Source organism: Oreochromis niloticus, linkage group LG16 (genome assembly GCF_001858045.2).
Source record: "Oreochromis niloticus isolate F11D_XX linkage group LG16, O_niloticus_UMD_NMBU, whole genome shotgun sequence".
In the NCBI taxonomy this organism is placed as follows: Eukaryota; Metazoa; Chordata; class Actinopteri; order Cichliformes; family Cichlidae; genus Oreochromis; species Oreochromis niloticus.
Window position 1 is genome coordinate 7351675 of NC_031987.2, and position 19133 is coordinate 7370807.

The window sequence follows — 19133 nt, forward strand, 5'->3', positions numbered from 1 at the left end:
TTTGATATCTCACAAATTTGACAAAATATTCTGCAAAATTATCAGAACTTACATATATGTTTTTAAAATGTACTTTTGCCATTTCATCTAGTGCTTCTCTTTCTGGCACAAGATTGCTTCCACATACAACCATCCATTGTGTATGTACAATGTGTAACTTTATTAACAATGATCTAAGCTTAACACAGCCCTCAGCATCTAAACCTCATTACAGCATGCATTCAAAAAGCTGATATCTTTAAATATCTGCATCATTAATATATTAATGTAGCTTCACTTATCCTTTTTCTTTTTGTTACTTGGACAGAAACCTCAGGTTTAGTAGAGGAGTGTTTAATCAGGGCGAGGCCAGCTTCATGATATACTTTGGTACCATTAACACAGTTTGTTTTTGACATATTTTAGATAACTTTAGTAAAAGATAAGTAAGATCGTGAATCATTCATAAAAATTTTCCATTTGTTCTTTTATTACAATCATTGGAGTGAAATGGACACACACACACACACATACAGGAGCTTTGCATAGAGTGGAATTCTGAAAACTGGAGTCGGGTCCTGTCAGAGATGTACACAGAAAGACGAGCGGTGCAGCAGTCTTCATCTGCACCAGAAAAGCCTCAAAGTGATGGTGAACGTGAAACTGACCCAACCGGGTGAATATCCTAACATGAAGCGTTGCTGCCCATGCCACAAATCTGCTCCTCAAGCAAACATGAGGTGATGCTCTGTGAGCCAGAAACGGCGGTGGGGAGGAGGGGGGAATGTGTGGTTGTTAGACTGAAATAGAGAGCAGGCCTAATGGTTGACTTTGCAAGCCCCAAACCTTTGGTACATCCAGTGCAAAATATATATATTTAAACACACAACAGGACAGACATACATATACATTTATATACAAAGAGACAAACAGGACTGCACACATGGTACACATACATGTGCTCTCACAAAATCAAAAGCAGCCCTATTGATCCATTACCTGTTCAGCAATGAACCATGACCATCAGCCTGTGACTGAGACAGGCAGACACGCACATGTGAAGTTTTCGAAGCATGCTGCCGAAATACTCGCCGTTCCACTGTCACGGAGAGAGCTAACAAACACCATCATCCTCCGCCTTGTTCTCATGAGCTAAAGGTACGACAGTGCCAGGTGAGCACAAGGGTGCACGCCTCAGGTGGAGCGCCACAACCGGAGTGGCACAATTTAACCAGCTCCCTCACCCCTTTGTCTGAATGTATAGCAGTATCCTCATGCAAAAAAAGCTAGTAAGGACAGTGTGTTGCACTATTTCAGCATGCAATATCGAGCTATAACACAACGCCACCTAGGAGTTTCTACCGGGTCCAGCTCACAGAGCTGACCGGGAAGATCCTGCATGCATTATTAGGGCGGGGGTGGGTGGGCGAGAGGTGTGGGTAGGGAGGCGGGGCTGAGATACGAAAGTCCGCCTACACATGTCGCATCGCAGGTGGGGATCTCTACCACTATTCCAGCCCCTGTGGTCTAACTCCAACAGGACTCTGTACAGTAGGTGTAATCTTGCATGCACCCTGTAGAAAATGAGTTTGTGTGTGTGAGTGCACTCAATGTTCGATCACATGCTTCAGAGACAAAACTACTGTCTGGCATGGACTGTATGCAACAAGTTCTAAAGTACACGGCCATCATCATCATCATCATCTACCCTGGTCAGGAGGCCACTCAGAGAGGACCAGACCACTGGTTCTTTGAGTTGAGTGCGACTTTGCTGCCCTCTGGTGTTGATATCTGATATTTTGTTTAAAAAACTGCAGCTCCTACAGTGAGACGCTTGGATCTGGTCACATGTTTGCAAAGAAATAAAACTTCACTCCCAAGAGGCACTAAAATAATCCCACCAATGCCTCCTGGCACATCTAATAGCCATTCACTAGAGTGATGCATCAAACCAGCCACCATGTTGCTCAGGGGGGATGCTGCACATCTATGAAACCAAAGGTTTATATGCAACTTAAAAGCACCATAACTCAATTAATTTTAACAATTTTCAAGCAGTTTAGTTTGCTAAAAATGCCAGATATTTATTTTTGATACTTAAAATGTGGATTTTTATTCCCAAATCCTTCTTTTACTTTAACAGCAACTGTAATAATTCCTATACATGATGTTTAAAATTGTGGATCTGCTTTTTGTGATTAAGCGTAAAATGCAAAAAGTGACGGGTATATGTCATGCTTTTGACCTTCCACTGTCCTGTCAAAGAGTTGAACTGAGAGCTGCAAAGGAATGAAATATATGGGTTTTTTTAACGCCATAAAATTTGATATGATTGTAATTTTCTCTTCCTAATCACTGCGTTGTGATGTTTTGCAGTGAACCATGGCTAACAGACTGAGATTTCCTTCTGCAGAAACTCCTTTTTGCATAAAAATGATTTAAAAATAAATATTTAAGTTAGAACACTTTAAAATATGCATCCTTGGTAAAGGAAACAATATAGATATGATAAACACAAATAAAGCCATTAAAATATAAATGAGCCCAATGATCAGTTTAAACAGTGAATTGGGTTATTTTTGAAGGTTGTTATCAGTAAAATGTTTTCCTCCCAGGAAATGTTACGCCCTGTGACCTAGTTTGGCATTTCTTTCATTTGAGCCCTGATCCCCCGAACAAGCTGGCAGCACCATAGATGCATCTCATGAGCCATCAATGCATTTATAAATCGTCAGTGCTTAAACAAGCCGAGTCACGCTTATGTTGAAGCCTTCCAGCTTCTGTTTCCTGCTCGAGGTTCATACATTCAGTCACTGGTTTGGTACATTCATCACTTTCACTGGCTGGGGAGGACTGTGTGTTACGTCAGAAAGTGCCTCTATTGCTCATGAGAAATGTGTTGTAAGACAGGAACCCTGCGCTTCTGTGTGACACTGTCGTTTACGTGTCACATGGGGTTTTTTTTGTCTTTTACGTTTTTGGGCTGTGATGTCACAGTAACTGAAGGTAACAGTCCTGACCTCAAACCTGCCGTCATTACCACAATGTGTCACTGACGCTGCGCACAAGCACCGCCGATGACCTGCGACTCCATGTCCAGCTCATTCGGGGATCTAAACTGTGAGAACAGGTGTGTTTTCAGTGTGTATTTGTGCACACCAGTGTGTCCCCTCTCTTCGAACAAGTAGCCAGCGTCCGGTTTAAAGACTAAAATGTCACTTCTTCCCGCGCCGATGAATACTCTCAGGGGAAACACTGGTTTGCACTCATATTACAAAGACAATGCTTAAGTGTGTATTTGTGCAAAGGTGATTGGTGTGTGTCTTATAGTTCATATCACTGCAGCCCCGGAGCGGGACGGGCACAGTTTTGAGGTCCAGAGAAGGGAAAAGGAACTCGGTGGATTTTTGGAGCAGCTGTCTCTGAGGAGGTGGAGGAGGAGGAGGAAGAGGAGGTGCTAGAAATCCAGTAACCAAGGCCATTAACTAAAGAGATAAAGCACACATGTGGCTCAGTGAACAAAGGTTACCATGAAAACGAGAAATTGTACTGTACAGCTTTTCAACCCATCCTCCGATTCTCCGTCTTTCGTCCCGAAGCTGTCGGAAGCGAAGAATCAGAGCAAAGCCGGCGTGCCGAGTGATGTAAAGCCAGTCGGAAAAAACAGCAGCGTCATCCAGGGAGGGAAAGGGAGGGGGGTTTAGTTGCCTTTTGAGGATATTAGTTTTATTTTTAATGCCTCTCCTAAGTGAGGAACACAGATTTCCAGATGGTTCTCTCTCCTGGGTGTCGGCCGATTTGAGTTTACTCCAAGCCGAACGTGCTCGTTTCCTCGACAGCGGTTACCAGCTTCTCGTAGAGCATGGAGAAGGACGGGTAGGGGGGGAGGTCCAGACGATTAAAGCAAGTGTGAGCCCTGTGGAAACACAGCGAGACCTTATGAAACAGATGATGAGATGAGTCATCTGTTCGATTTTTCTTCTGCTTTTGTTCCTGTCAAATAATACACCCAAAAAGAAAAATGCTGCACTTATGCCCTACAGAGCTGCAGGTATGCTGCGTCTTTATTAGTCACTTGTATTTATAGAGCAAATTTAGAAATAGCAATAGAGTTGACCTTAAGTGCTTTGCATTCAAAGCAGACGGATTAATAATAGGAACTGTTAAAAAACATATAAATAAACAACATTTAAATAATGAATTAAAACACTGTGAGTGAACGTCAAAATCAGAATATGATCTTTGATCAGAAACAGTAGTGCTTATTTTAAAAAAAAAACACTTCACTTAAAAAATATATATTTTTAACAATATTAATATTTTATTTGCCTTAGAAACAAACCAAAAAAATGTATAATTAATCTGAGCAGGTATAATTTGCAGGAATATGGAGGAATGAAGTAAAAAAAAATTGTTATTATATAAAATGTGACATAAATTGATGGTTCTGTTTTTTTATATTTGCATCTATATTTTTTAACATTTGTAATGAGTCCCTAAACATTTATTTTTTGTTACATTTTTCCAATTTCTTTAGTCTAATGATGTCAGTATGTATTTTTGCTTTCAGCCCCCACTGATTAAACAATCGCTGCCAAGAGTACCCTATCACACACTTGTATTGACATCCCATTAAATTGTATAATGAAGCAAAAAGAAAATAGGAACAGTAAAAATGAATACATTAACAAAAATTATATATATATCTATATATCTATATATATCTATCTATATAGATATAGATATATAGATATACGTATATAAGTGATGAGCAAAAGCCAGGGGAAAATAATAGAAAAAAGAAAAAAGAAAAAAAATTACTTAATTAATTAATTAATTAATTAATTAATGTGATAAAAATAAAATAAAATAAATAAAAAGGCATTAAAAAGGTAGATAAATGTCATAGGTATTATAACAAATTTGTATGATAATTAATTTGATATCCTATTATATCAAATTAATAAAGAAGGAAATGAATACAGAAATATAAACTTGTCTCAAATTTTATGTCATCATTTTATGTATTTTGATTTATTTAATGGCAGTTAAATTTTCTTTTGAGTTATTTGTTTACTAGATATTTCTTTGAAATTGTCGGTTTTGGTCCCCCATAGGGAAACACTATAATAAATCCACTAAAATTGTTAAGTGTGTTTACGCCCTAAAATTGTGTTGTATCTCTCCCATCATATTTTACAAAAAAAAAGTAACAGAGGTGATGTATATGAAGCTTTAACAACCTAAACAGCCCGTTAAAGCCATTATTCATACCTGTTTAATCAGCTTTCATATTTATGGACATTTTATTTTGAAAAGATTCACTCTACAATGTTTCTGCTATTATTCATTTTGTATAGTCCCTAAAAGGTGAGGTTACCTGGGTAAGGAGGTGATTTTCCCCCACTTCTCCACGCAGAATCGGCGGGGTCCGTTACTTCCTCGTAGCGAGGCAAAGCCCTCATAGGGAATGCTGGAGGTGCCCGTCACAAACTGGAGAGAAGAGAGTCAAGAAAAGGATGAAATGTAGTCAGTGTTCAGGCCATAAAAAGTCTGGGTTATTTCACTTTCTCTCAGTTTCTTTGTTTCAGTGTTAAATAAATCAGAAAACTGAATACACCTTGTTTAAATAAATGGGACATCAACAAACACATTCCTGCAGAATTAGAAACATATTAAAAAAATGTCATTGCAGGCGGCGTCCACACGGGGGCATCCTGTGTGCATGCGCTCCCCCTCGTGCCCTACCTGCAGCAGCCTCAGCCTCTGCTCGTTGTTGAATCTTTCCACAGCCGCCCAGAACCAGCGAATCACTATGTGGTTGTCATGGTAACCTGTGGGGAGATAAGACAGCGATGGTGCATGAGTCAGACGAATAACAAATAATAAGGGCGTCCGTTCCCCTGTTCCTGAGGTTTGTGAGCTGGCTCTGCTGCTTAATGTTTGATGGACAGCGGTTTGGTGCGTCTCAGTCGATTCGTCCATTAAAAGCGCCCTGACACTGAGTCATGGCCGATTGTCAGCTCCGAGTTTTGTTCTGTCTCTCAGCCGCTAGCGGCTTTTCAACTGTGCTGGCCAGAACCCTAAAAAGCCTTTTAATGTGATGGCTTTGGACACCAGCACCTGCATCCTGACTGTACACCACATACGCTGTAATAACTCCAAAGGTTTGAAGCTTATTGCAGAGTAACATTAAGTGAAGTACAGTACAGCTCTTACCCTGCAAATTTAATCACTTGTTCACAGGAGAATTATTATATATTGTGAAAAACAACTTCATTAATTTCAGGTAAGACTTTGTGTTCAGTCTTTTCAGATTAATTAAAGGGGCTTTGTTCAATTCATTTCAAACTTCAAGATTTTATTCTAGGGTAGCTTTGTATGGTTTTCTGTTCAAAATAATCCTTCCTTATCTTAAGTTGGGCACTGGTGCAGCCCATATAAAGTCATATAAAGACCAAAACGAACTTCTTGCTCTTCAAGGCCACTTGATGCTGAGGCCAGTCAGAGGCTTCAGCTATCAGGTCCTCCCTGAGCCTGGTTCTTTGGAGGTTTCTTCCTGTTAAAATTGAGTTTTTCCTTCCCACTGTTGCTGGGGTCTGATTGTTTGGGTTTTCTCTAATATTTTCTAATATTGTAGGGTTGTTACATTTCAACATAAAACCGTTTTAAGGTGGCTGTGTTGTATTTGCTAGGCGACATGAGAGCAGCAGTGTACTGGTTGCTCACAGCGGAGCTAAAATAGCAACAAAGCATGAGCAGTTTGGAGGTATTATAAACTTGTTGATCACCAGCTTTTCTTTATGTGTTTGCAAAAGTTTTTCAGTACACTCACTGTAACATAAAGGACTGTCATGTGTCTGCGCCACCTAACTCATTTTATTCCATTTTCAAGCATAATTTCACTAATAAATATCATTTCTATGCATTTGCATAGTTTTTCAGTTTTTAAGCCGACACAGATGCTTACGTACACATACAAGAATAATTCCCCTGAATACAGCTGGTCTTGGATCAGTATTTGGTATCTGTAGACACCCAAAGCCAAGGTGTCAGTATCAGAAACAAAATAGGTAGGACTGCTTGTGTCCCTAAAACAGTAGAACGAAAAACTGAATTACAACCACCTTCATTTTAGGGGCTAGAAACATTTAAACAAATGCGCCTATTTGAACTTTCTTCGGGGTGAAGATGGATTTTTTTTTTTAATGGTTTTTATTAGTAGTGTGTAGTCTTATTTCCTCGCATCTCCCCAAGTGTTAAAATCACTCGACCAGTTGAGATGAATGAATAAGGAAATACTTCTCAGAGCAGAGGTTTACTGGCTGCGGCACACTTGTGAATGAACATGTTGCAGGACCGGAGGCGGGGCATGCATTAGGCCAGAGGTTCCCAAAGTGTGGGGCCCGCCCCCTAGGGAGGACGCAGAGCCATTGCAGGGGGGGCGCGGTATGAAAAGAAAAAAAAAAAAAAGAGCACTTGGACACTGCTAATGGACAGGTTTTTGACGGGGCTCCCACATAAACGCAAAGCAGGAGATGAAGCATCGCCAAATATGTTTCCAAAACATTTTTCTTGTAAAAAAGGGGGGCCTGGCAAAAAAAGTTTGGGAACCACTGCATTAGGCTAAGCTGTCAGTACGTTCCTCCGCCTCCCTGCCCACAACCCCCACGGCCCCACCCCCCGGCTTTCCATACCTCCTCTGTACTCTGTGTTGTTCCTCCAGTCTGCCAGGTCGATCTCTGCGGTGCCTGCAATAACCAGCTCCAGCTCCCTGGCATCAAACACCGACACCAGCCGCACATCCACCACCTAACAAACCAAACCACACACACAAACATGGGTGAACACACGGTGCAGCCTATTTATTTATCTATCACAGTCCTCCCACTTTCATCAGACTGCTGCGGCAGATCCTTTTTGTGCAGTGACACATCACTGTGGGAAAAGTTTCCATCAGTTTGTTTACAGTAAATTCTGGATTTAGAAAAGCAGGGCGCACAAAGGCCTGGATGTCTGTCGTCTTGCCAGGGGAGGGATTAAAGCAGCGGGATTGGGTTTATACTGTTTATTAAAAAAGGGGGGGGGAAAAACTGACATAAAAAGAGATTACAACCCACTTCTCATTCACTCCATCTTCTCTTTGTATGACAGCAGGCTATCAGATCTATTTTGCTGGAGTGTTAAAGGGACAGCTACATATTTTTCCTCTGGCCTGCAGCGCTGTTTATCCATCTAAATTGTTCTGGCGTTGACTGCCAAGTTTTGGAGACTTCTGCCTTGTCTTGAATGTAATAAATGGTAGAAGTTACATTATGGTGCCAAAAAATCCATTTTAATAACTCAGCAGCTATGTCTCTGTCCAGAAATAATGACCTGGTTACTCAAAAAATAAAAAATAAAAGTCTACAAACTGTTGAGAGCAGCTTTGTGCAGTAACTATTTTCTTTCTGTGTACATCCGCCAAGCAAAAGAAGAGTGCAGCTATCTAATAATACAGCTCAGCCGAGGAGCGACTCCATTAATGTTTCATGTTCTGTCACGTTGTCAGTAGTCACATGGGGTGACCAGGTGGGCAGCATTTTTATCTCTCGTCTCCCTGTCCCACATTTTGATTGGCTCTGGTTTTGACCCTCTTCTTAAAGTCTCATTCATTAAAAGCTTTTAATGAAAGGCTGTGACGTTTGATCTCCCGCAGGTTAACAAATCGCCTTCTTTCACTAGTGATCAGTTGATCACTAGTGAATGATCACACAAAGCTATGCAGATTTTGTAGAAAATGATGAAAATGATGACAAATAAAAGGAAAAGCGGTCATAATATAGACTATTTTTACTTTTTTATCTCCAGAAACATGGAGCTGATGGATCCTCACTGAAACCCAAACAACTCTGGACAAAAAAGCAGCTGAAACAACAGTTTTAAAGGTATTTGAGGCATAAAGAACAATAGAAACATAAACTAAATTTCAGCACCTTATCACACATTCAGAAGACATGCGCCTTCAAGTGCTGAATGCCTCTCAGGATCAGTACACTTCTGTTTGTCCCACATTAAGTTTGTTGTTACCCAAGTAGCGCAAGCCACTCGTTATGGGTGGAGTTTTTAAAGTAAATGTACAGCTGATGATTTTTGGAAAGAGACTTAATGCTTAATGAAGTGGCCAGTGAGTGTTTACATAAAGTGCCTAATGTAATCTAACATAATGTAAGTACTCATTGTGCAGAATCATATTACTGGGGTGTAACCAATGCAGAATTATATATGAGTAGACTTATATTCAAAATCTACAAAATAAGAAGCAATGGAGCCTTAAAAATACTTGGTCTGGAGTAAAAAGTACAAATACTGCATCCAAAATATAGCAGAGTAGAATTAGAAAGTAGCAGAGTATAGAAATACTTAAAGAAGTTACATTACACCACTGCTGCTATGCATGCTCTCATATAATAATAAGATTAACCACACTCTGACAGCCCCTCTAGATAAAACAGGCGAGATGAATAACTAAAACCTTAACACATGCCAGCACTTTAACTAGAAAGCATTCACGGCTTTGTCAATATTTCAAAAGATTATGAGCACAGGTTTAGCTGCCATTACAGTTCGAACACATTTACTCCACCACAACAGGTACCTCCAAGTAATCGCTTCATTGAATTACTTTAATGCCCATGATGACAAGAGAGCTAACATCACAGACATCTAATAAAGAGTTAGCACATCACAGTGTAGCTCGCTTAAATGCTAACTTGTCATTTGCTCCTTTGGCATTATCGTGAGCATATCTAGCCCTTCAACTTGAAGCTGCAGCATTGTGCACCGCTGAAAATGCCAGATGTCCATTTGGGTTAGCACTGGTTCAAAAAGAAAGAGGATTTTCAGCCAGCTACTGCAATGACGCAGCCACTGCGTCACCGGTATTGATCGATGGGGTTGATAATACCTATTATGTGCTATAAAGGAGAAAATTGTACTTATTGTTATTTTAACTGGGGCTCATGGCATCAATAAAGCACAAGCTCACATTTTTCAAGTCAGTACTTCAAATTATGTTCAGGTACCAATAAAAACATTAAATCAGTCCCCCTGCTCATACCGGCCATCTAAAGTCTGGTTCGTGAGCACTTTAAGATAAAATGAAGACAATGTGAATAACAGAAATTAAAACATCAAGAAAAAATATTCATGCTGTCACATTTAAAATGGACCTTTTACATTTCCCTTATCTTATTCATATACATATTATTAATCCCTGTAAACCGGAAGCTGAAGCTTCAAACAGAACTAAACACTCTTTTTAATTATTCTTGGATCTGTATGTTGTGACAGAAAGGGGATATCCCTATATGGTTATCTCAGAGTGCAAAATCCCCTCCCAGCTAATTCAAACATTCCGCATGTGAGGAGCAGCCAATCAGAAGAATGGGGAGGAGCTAAAACTGCTTCTTTCACCCAGAGGATGAACTAAGGGGCTGGACCAAGCAAAGATGGAACTAAGCATGATAGATCCCCTTTTAATCACTCCATTATTTAATTGTAGACTAAAAACAACAATATTTCTACAGAAAATGGCAAAAAAGCTGTAGATGAATTAATAATTAGTTTCTCTAAACAAATACATATATGGCTGACCATCATATCCTTATAAACCACCTTGAATGGTGTTTTGGTACTAGGGATACAGGGCTTGCTTTGTCCTCCCGCTATATCCTCAGGCTCCCTGGCATCCCCCAGGGCTCAATCCTGGGTCCCATCTTTTTCTTTATCTGTATGCTTCCACTCAGATAAGCCATAAATATAGTTTCAATTTCAACTGTTAAGCAGCTGACGAATCTTTAAATCTGATCCAGCAATTTTCAGACCTATACTCTTGGAAATTTGTCCTCCCACATGAGGAATTCTCTGTACTTTTGTTTTGAAAGGTGCCACACAAACAAAGTTGTATTTATTTATTTAGTTATGCATTTATTTGAGGCCTTTAGTTGGATTTTGGGGAAGCATTCTGCCCCTAAAACCCCTTTGAGGATTTTAGCATTGTTTATCTTATCTTTTTGACACCTTTAACATTTGTAACACCGGCACTGTACCTCGTAGAAGCCTCGGACCAGGCTTTCCGTCTGCTGGGCCACGCCTCTCTCGATGCGCCATTTGACCATTCGCTCAATATACTCCTTCTTGTTTTTCTCTGACACAGGAATGCCAGCCCCGCCCGGCTTAAGTTCTCGCTCTGTGATCTGCAGAATTACAAAGGAATAACATGTAAAATTTGCAGTCTGGTTTTCTTGTTCCACGGCGCCGCCACAGACTGAACACGCACCTGTCCAAAGACCTCCTCATTCACAGTGAAGGTGAGGTCCAGCATGTCTTCGATGTCATTGTCCTTCATCCACTGCAGGCTCTGATGGAACTCCTCATCCAGGAACTCCAGATCACTCAGGTCACACGGGCTGCATGAATAAGGGTCACAGCGGGGTCAACAAGTGGGGATGACCTGCTCGTTAATCATCATCAGCTGATTTTAAGAAGTGAGGCTGAAGGTTAATTATAGAAAGTATGGAGATGAAGCATAGGTATGTGTCATATTTTGCTGATCTTTTGACTGCTTTTGCATAATTTTCATTCTCTGGTCATGCCACGTGTTATTACTGTCAGGAAAATAATGCTACATGGATGCACGTTCACTTGCTCTGTTGATTATACTATGATCATTCAGCACTATATTGGACTGAACATATGACTTTTCATTTGATAAATGCTTATCTCTGCACTAATGGCGATAAAGCCAAGAACAGATCGCTGCTGCCCGAGAGGTTAAGAACACATTTAATACAGCATCTGTCCTCAGTGCAGACATTTGGCAGCGTTTCAGGTTGTTTGGACAAAGCTTAATAAGGGTGCTGCTCCTACTGACAGGAGAAGCTGACAGCTGCTGACTGACTGAAACATTCAAGGTCTTATTTGGTCAGGGAGGAAGTGCCGGTACCCTGCATGCTGACTTGCAATGAATAGAAGCAGGCTGAGGCACTTACATGCGAAGAAGCCCCTTATAGAAAGGACGGGTAAAAAAGGCATCCAGCAGGTACTGATGAACAAGGGCCAGCCCCAGGATGCGCCCGCTGAAGCGAAACCTGCATAAAACATGGAAAATATGTGTGAATACAGACAGCAGCAACATCAGGACTGAAGTGATCTCGCTTTCTTTCACACTGTCTAAACAACACAGGAAACATACTCTACATCTTTTCCTGCGGATGCAAAAACATTGTGGCATAGTCTGCTGCACCTTCCACACAGTATGTTCATATTATGATATCCAAAACTCTCTTGATTGAGGACCCAACAAATAGAGACAACAAATAAGAATCTTAAAGATGGTTTGTGAGAACAAGATTGAAGTTGGCAAAACAAATCTCAACCAGGAGGGAAGATAACAAACAATTTGGTATCTGCCTAATATTTTAAAGATGCTTCTCGATCCTATCTGGTTGTGAAACTTCTATAACATCAGAAAACTGTCTTTGTTCTTTTAAACATAGGTTTAGCGCGATAATTGCCTCTACTCATGTACGATATAACAAACAACTTTCCCCCAAAAACAAAAACTGCAGTTCCTTTAATGGCCACTTGAGGCTGGCTCCAGCAGTGAGTCAGTCCCCATAGACTCCCATGTTAAAATGTTCAACTTTATAGCAGAAATAAACATGTTTACAGCCTGATACAAAAACAGTAATGTTCTCTATAACCAATACCCCCCTTCATCACAGCTGCATGAGAGTTGATTCTTCCTCCTAATTCTCTATTTGGATACTAGTAAAGCTTAAATTTAGGGATGTAACTGCTTTAAATATGGTGGCAATATAGAACTGGAGTCCCTGAACTGGACCTTTTTTTGGAGCATTTTTAATGGAAACTGCCTAATAACATGGCAATTCAAGAAGGTTTGGTGAGTGAAATTCTAGTAAAGATCCTTCTTCAAAAAAAGAGTCCATCCTACCTGACCACCAGGTGCACTTAAATAGAATTTTCATGTATCTGTACTTTACTAGAGTATTTATTTTACTCCCCAGATCTTTACATAAATATCTATAGTATCTACTCCTTACATTTTTAAAACAGGTACATCTTAGGTTTAATACATTTGAGGGAAGTCTCTATTTCCCAGCCCTGCACATCTTCAAACATCAAACACATCTGAAGCTAAATGGAGGAAACAATGACACATAAAAGAGAATCCTATCAGTGTATCTGTGCTTATCGTTTACAAAGCAATGAAAGAGCCAAAACCACTTGTGCATCATTTATACTCTGGGGTTAAAGTGGGCTACAATGATCTGGATTGGTGGTCACAGCACTACAACTAATCTTAGGGTTCCCCCACCTGGCGTGTCCCACTTTAACCCCTAACTGTGCACATTTTCCTGTTTAGGAGTTGAAGGAGAGTCACACTCTACAACTTATGTCACAGCAAATACATCAAATTCTCTCTCTTTCTCTGCATAGTTCTTCAAAGCAGTGTTCAAAATGAGTACATTCATTAGAATCAGATAAGATTGAAACACTTTTTTTAGACATTGTTTTCTAGTGTACAAAATGTACAAAATGTCTGTACTTTTGCCACCTCTGGATATATCATAGGTTAAATAGTAGAAATACACAATAAAATATCTCTGACACAGAGGAACAGAATCAAGTACCAGCAGCACTGGTAGGTGCAGTTCCCATGTGGGAACTTTTCTCAGATTTGATTGATTTTCTATGTAATGGCCCAGGGTTTTATTTGTCTGTTTCTTAGCACTAACTACCAAGTATCTGTGTCTGATACACTGGTAAAGATTACAAAGGCAGCTTGCTGAAAACGCTAGCGAACATTAGCTGGTACTAAATATGGTCACTTCTGACTCCAAAAAAAAAAGCAACACAGCGGCAGCCAGGACGCTGATGTTGAAACCAGTGAGTGATATCATGGTGGCTGCATCCAGCTTTCACATATACAGTGTACCTATATATATTTTAAGCCATATAAACCTTTCCCACACTCTATAAGAAACAGAAACCCGTGACATAATGAAATTCCGGTGATATAAATTCACAGATAAATCTGCAATGTGGCGCAGGAATACTATACTCTATGGTTCATGTTACTCAACCTGTTTTCCATGTTACACAGACATCCATCCATCCATCCATCCATCCATCCATCCATCCATCCATCCATCCATCCATCCATCCATCCATCCATCCATCCACTGCCAGTGAGCAAAAAACTGACTTGTGACAGATTGCTGATCCAAATTTCCACACACCTCTCCACAAATTGCTTCCATTTTGGGATCAGCATTCAGGACAGATAAAATTAACACCTTACATTTAGCACAGGAGCAAACAAACAAACAGGCAGGCAGACATAACAGGCTGATAGAAACCTCACCATTCGTGGTGGTTGTCCACGAAGGCAGACATGGGGCTGATCTGGACAGTGTACGTGTCATTAGCTGAATATTCAAACAGCCCATAGTACGGGTTGAACAGCTCTCTAGATACCAAGAAGAAAAACTCTCTGGAGGGTCCGCTGTAGTCCAGCCTGCAACACACACACAATGAGAGTACACACACATATAAACCTTGATGACTTTGGCTGATGATTTGATCAGAGGAGGAACGCATTTAGCGTTTATGGGATTTTGCAGCCTCACAATCACGACACTTCTGCACTGGAAACAAGAGACGGGTACAGGCGTATAAAATGATTTGTTGTTAAATTTGGTGACATTTAATTTCTTGTTATTGACATTTTTTTAAAGGGACACTAGTGATTCTTCTTACAGCCTTTAACTCCTCTCTATTGTAGAGAGCTGCCAGTATATTTCAGTGAATATTCTCATGTGTGGACTCTGATTCCACACAAATGTCTCCTTTGATTTGTTTTATTTAAACTTACTTTTAAAGCTTTATTAAGTTATTCTACTGGACCTAGATTCTCTCTCTCATGTACACAGTCAGCGCAGGTGAAACAATAACTGAAACATGAGGTAGATTTTTGGTTTTTGGCTGGTACGATGAGGGGCCTGTTCAGTTCATTTTTGCAAACTTGTATGCTGATGTTATAATCAATCATCCCTGGACTGTGGCGATGTGCGTTAAACATTACGCTTTGAAGCTTGAGATGAGAACAGAAAACTCTACCCTGCATGAGGTGAGCAAACATCTCATATTATTAAGAACAATAACACCAATGAAATGGAGGTAAATGTGTTTCCCTCACCCGTCCTCGCCTACAAAGCTGACGTAAAGCTTGCTCCTCTGCAGGTCTTTACGGGAGTAGCACATGATCTGGTTAAAGGCGTCCTCCAGAAGGTGATCTCTGCGTATGATGAGCCTGGGGGTGCACACACACACACACACACACACACACACACACACACACACACACACACACGGTTATAGAAACAGAGCGCCAACTATAAACCACTACTGATGAAAAATTACAATCATCTTTTGATTAAAATAGTCCTGAGTATAGCATCAAGTCAGTTAAAGGTCTGGGATACTGCTCTGGTCAGACGGGTTGGTAATGAAATTAACAACAGGTGAACTAGAGGAGCAACAGTGAGACAACCCCTATAACACGAATGGTTTTACAGGTGGGGGCCACTGACATTTTTTCCTTCCTCATCCTTTTTGATTGTTTTTTCTCTAGTTTTGCATTTGGCTAGGTTCAATGTCACTACTGGTAGCGTGAGGTGATACCTGGACCCTGGTTGCACAGGTAGTCCAGCTCCTCCAAGATGGCACAGCAATATTTTAGAGATATTTTTTAAATCGAGAGGCGACAGAGACTTTGGAGTTTTGCCTCCTGAAATGTGGAACGAGGCGGACAGTCTCCATTTGTTGCTGAGTTTAAAACTCGTTTAAAAAGAGACCTTTTCTCTTTGGCTTTTAACCCAGTGTGAGTTGTTATCTGTCTTAAACTCTTACCCTTTGTATGTGCCTGTACTATTTCAAATGTTCCCTAGGTTCTATGAATTAACTTACAGCTGATTTATTGCTTTATTCTTGTTCTCTCATTTCTTGTACAGCACTCCTGTCAGCTGTTATGTTGTTTTTTAAGTGCTTTAGAAATAAAGTGATGATCAATATGTCAATACAGTCTCAAGAGCATGGAGGAGATCCCGGGAGATGGGCAGGTACTCCAGGAGAGCTGGACAGGCCCGTAGAAGGCTCTTAACCCATCAGCAGGACCAGTATTTGCTCGTTTGTGCAAGGAAGAACAGGATGAGCACTGCCAGACACACACATAGACGCACTGGGTCCTGCGCTCTTCCTGGGCTCATGTGGCAAGAGTATGCATGCAGTTCCTGCGGGATGAAGGAATTGCACTCCTCTTGGGAGAAAGTAGGTAACGAGACGCCCCAACGTTGTCAGGCATGCATACAGCACATGGGATCCATACAAACTACTAAGTACTCTTTTGAGGTGGTGCAATTCAATTTCATCAGAATGGAATAGCCGGCTGTATCACTTTTTCACTTTGATTTTTGGGGTGTCTTTCAATTCAGCCCTCTATAACTCAATCATTTTAATTTCCATCAAACGATGTGACATTCACATATTACCCAGTCCATATCATTATTGATATCCAGCATGATTTTTTTCCTATTGAGGTCTGAGGTATGTTCATACTGTTCCTTTAATTTTTTTGAGCGGTGTATATGTAAAGCCTAAATTTAGGGTTATACCTAACGCTAAACCCGTGATGGTGTGCCTCCTGAAATTAAATTCGTCCTCCTACCTGTTTATGATTTTGAACAGAACATGCAGTTTTTATTCATAAATAACATTTTTTATTTAAATTTATAAATCAGCATTCATTAATTCATCTTTTTGGAGCTTTTAGACCTACTTGACTTTCCCCGGTCCCTGTCCATAACCCTTTGTCTCCAGCTTTCGATAGAAGTTCCTCAGTTTGGCCTCAAAATCTCGTTTATAGGGAGCCGGGGCTCGGGCGTTAGCTCGCTGGGTACCTGAGATGTAATGACAGTAAAAAGCACAATGAATGCAAAGCAAGAGACAGAGCAACAACAATTAGAGGACCACAGACGAGTAAAAACAGATAAATGGATACAGGGAGACTGGAATAAAATTAAATCTGAATGTTCCCGAGCAGAAATTGAGTAAAGCTTGAGTGATTGTGCAGACAATCAGAAATAGCGCATGCAGGTTAATCCTGGATTGTTTTGGGGGGATTTTTTTTGTATCGGACTATTAAAGCTTTTATTAATTTTAGAGCAAATACACGTCTCAGTGATCAGAGCTCAGCTCAGCATAAAGAGGTGAAAAGAAAAACATTAACAACAGCGCTGCAAAGAAAATGTTTGTTTTGAACAAAGTCTGACAAGGACACATTTAACGATCAGCAAACAGCTTCTGTAAGGATTTACCTTTTATTCCAAAAGCTTCTTTGAATAAATTGTGCTGGATTTTATCGAAACAATTCTCTTAAATAAAGTACATTGTTTCGAGAGGTGGTAAGTGCTTTGCAGCCTTTTGTGTTTTCTATCAGGGTGTCTGGCTCCCTTTATCTGTTCCTGTCTCCTTTCAGTGTCATCCTGCGGAGAATTATGACAAAATGCTGGAGCAGAAGTCAGAAACTCTCAGCATCGACAGCATAGGGGGAGGATGTTTTAGCAACACTGGCGGGCTGGCAGGAGAAGAAAAAGAGATGAACAGCCTGATGGAGCTTTGGGATAAAATATATTCCAAATATGGAAGGTGGGTCAGGACAGATAAAACCACACATGAAAAACTAAAGCCTGAAATGTACCTCAGTGCTTTTATATCCGAACATGGATCGAAACTGGAAGTCAAGGCCAAGAAAACCAAAACTACAGACACAGTTTCCAGATTGAAACCAGGGTGAAGACTCATTCTCATCTCAATATTGAGGTTGGACAGCTGACTGTGTGTGGTGGGATTAATTTTACAGGATGCTACTTTAATCCCAAATCGTCAACACGCAGTGTCTAAGCAGGAGAACGAGCTCTGTGTTCAGCATCTGCAGCTCTTAACACAGATTTGTCTTGAAATCATCTCTTGCTTTCTTTCTCACTCTCTCTTTTAATTTGAATAAGCAAGAACCTCAGAGGCAAATAAAGCCAATCCAGAAGTCTCAAAAGTGCAGTTCCTCTAGTGGCCACTTGAGGCCGGGGCTGGGTCAGTCCACAGACTCCCATTTTAAAAAGTCACATTTAGAGCACAAATAAGCATGTTTACAGCCTTCCCAAAGATCCGGGGCATTTGTTACAAATATTATGGGATCACAAGATCAGCAGGTTTTCTAGGTAATGGTGAAAGAAGACATGAGACTAAAATCTCCCGGACTGGAGGTTGGACCAACAGAAATCCAGACTTAGTGTTGTTACACTTTAGCAACATCACAGTTACATCATTGTTACTGCGCTGTTACAATGTAACAAGACAGAAGTTACAGAATAGTTAGACTGCAGATACACCATAGCTGTGGATAATTACACCATAGATACAACATAATTTTACTGCAATGACTACAACTGCACAGGAGCTACACCATAACATGTCAAAGTTACACTTGTGATGACACAGCAAATACACCATAAATATGCTGTAGTTACTCATCATTACTCGTATTATTTAGGTATATTGATTTATACATCGTTAATAAAGTTTATTATGTAAGACAGCATATACAGAAACATTTTCATTTGACAGTTTTTATCATATAAAAGTGAGAATTTAATAAATGCTGGGCTGATACAGACAGGGAGTGAGACAGAGACTCACCGGGGGAGCTCTGTGGAGAGGAGAGGCAGTAACCTGGGTGGAGTAATGGCGGTACATATGACATCACCTCCTCCTCAAATAAGCTGAAGATGAGAGCGAGAGAGAGAGAGAGAGAGAGAGAGAGAGACACACACACACACACACACACACACACAGAATGCTGTCAGACAGCACAAAGGAAATGATACACCTTCAGGCAGCGTTAGTCCTCACAGACACACACACACACACACACACACACACACACACACACACACACACACACACACACAGGGCGAGCAGGAATGCAATATATTGCCGGTTGCTTATATATAAAATCAGGCAGCCTGCAAAGC

At 40.5% G+C, this 19133-nt stretch overlaps 1 protein-coding gene across 1 annotated transcript in view; it reads right to left on the reverse strand.

Moving 5' to 3' along the window:
- Positions 1-447: 447 nt before the first annotated feature.
- hecw2a (HECT, C2 and WW domain containing E3 ubiquitin protein ligase 2a) overlaps positions 448-19133 on the reverse strand; it is a 46928-nt gene continuing 28242 nt past the window's right edge. Inside the window, exons 21-31 of the mRNA XM_019352456.2 lie at positions 18799-18881; positions 16883-17003; positions 15245-15358; positions 14411-14563; positions 12012-12110; positions 11300-11429; positions 11070-11216; positions 7677-7791; positions 5728-5813; positions 5360-5472; positions 448-3895 (exon numbers count right to left, since the gene is read on the reverse strand). Coding sequence (XP_019208001.1) covers positions 3784-3895; positions 5360-5472; positions 5728-5813; positions 7677-7791; positions 11070-11216; positions 11300-11429; positions 12012-12110; positions 14411-14563; positions 15245-15358; positions 16883-17003; positions 18799-18881 — 1273 coding nt within the window. The 3' untranslated portion in view covers positions 448-3783. The remainder of the gene's footprint in view (positions 3896-5359; positions 5473-5727; positions 5814-7676; positions 7792-11069; positions 11217-11299; positions 11430-12011; positions 12111-14410; positions 14564-15244; positions 15359-16882; positions 17004-18798; positions 18882-19133) is intronic.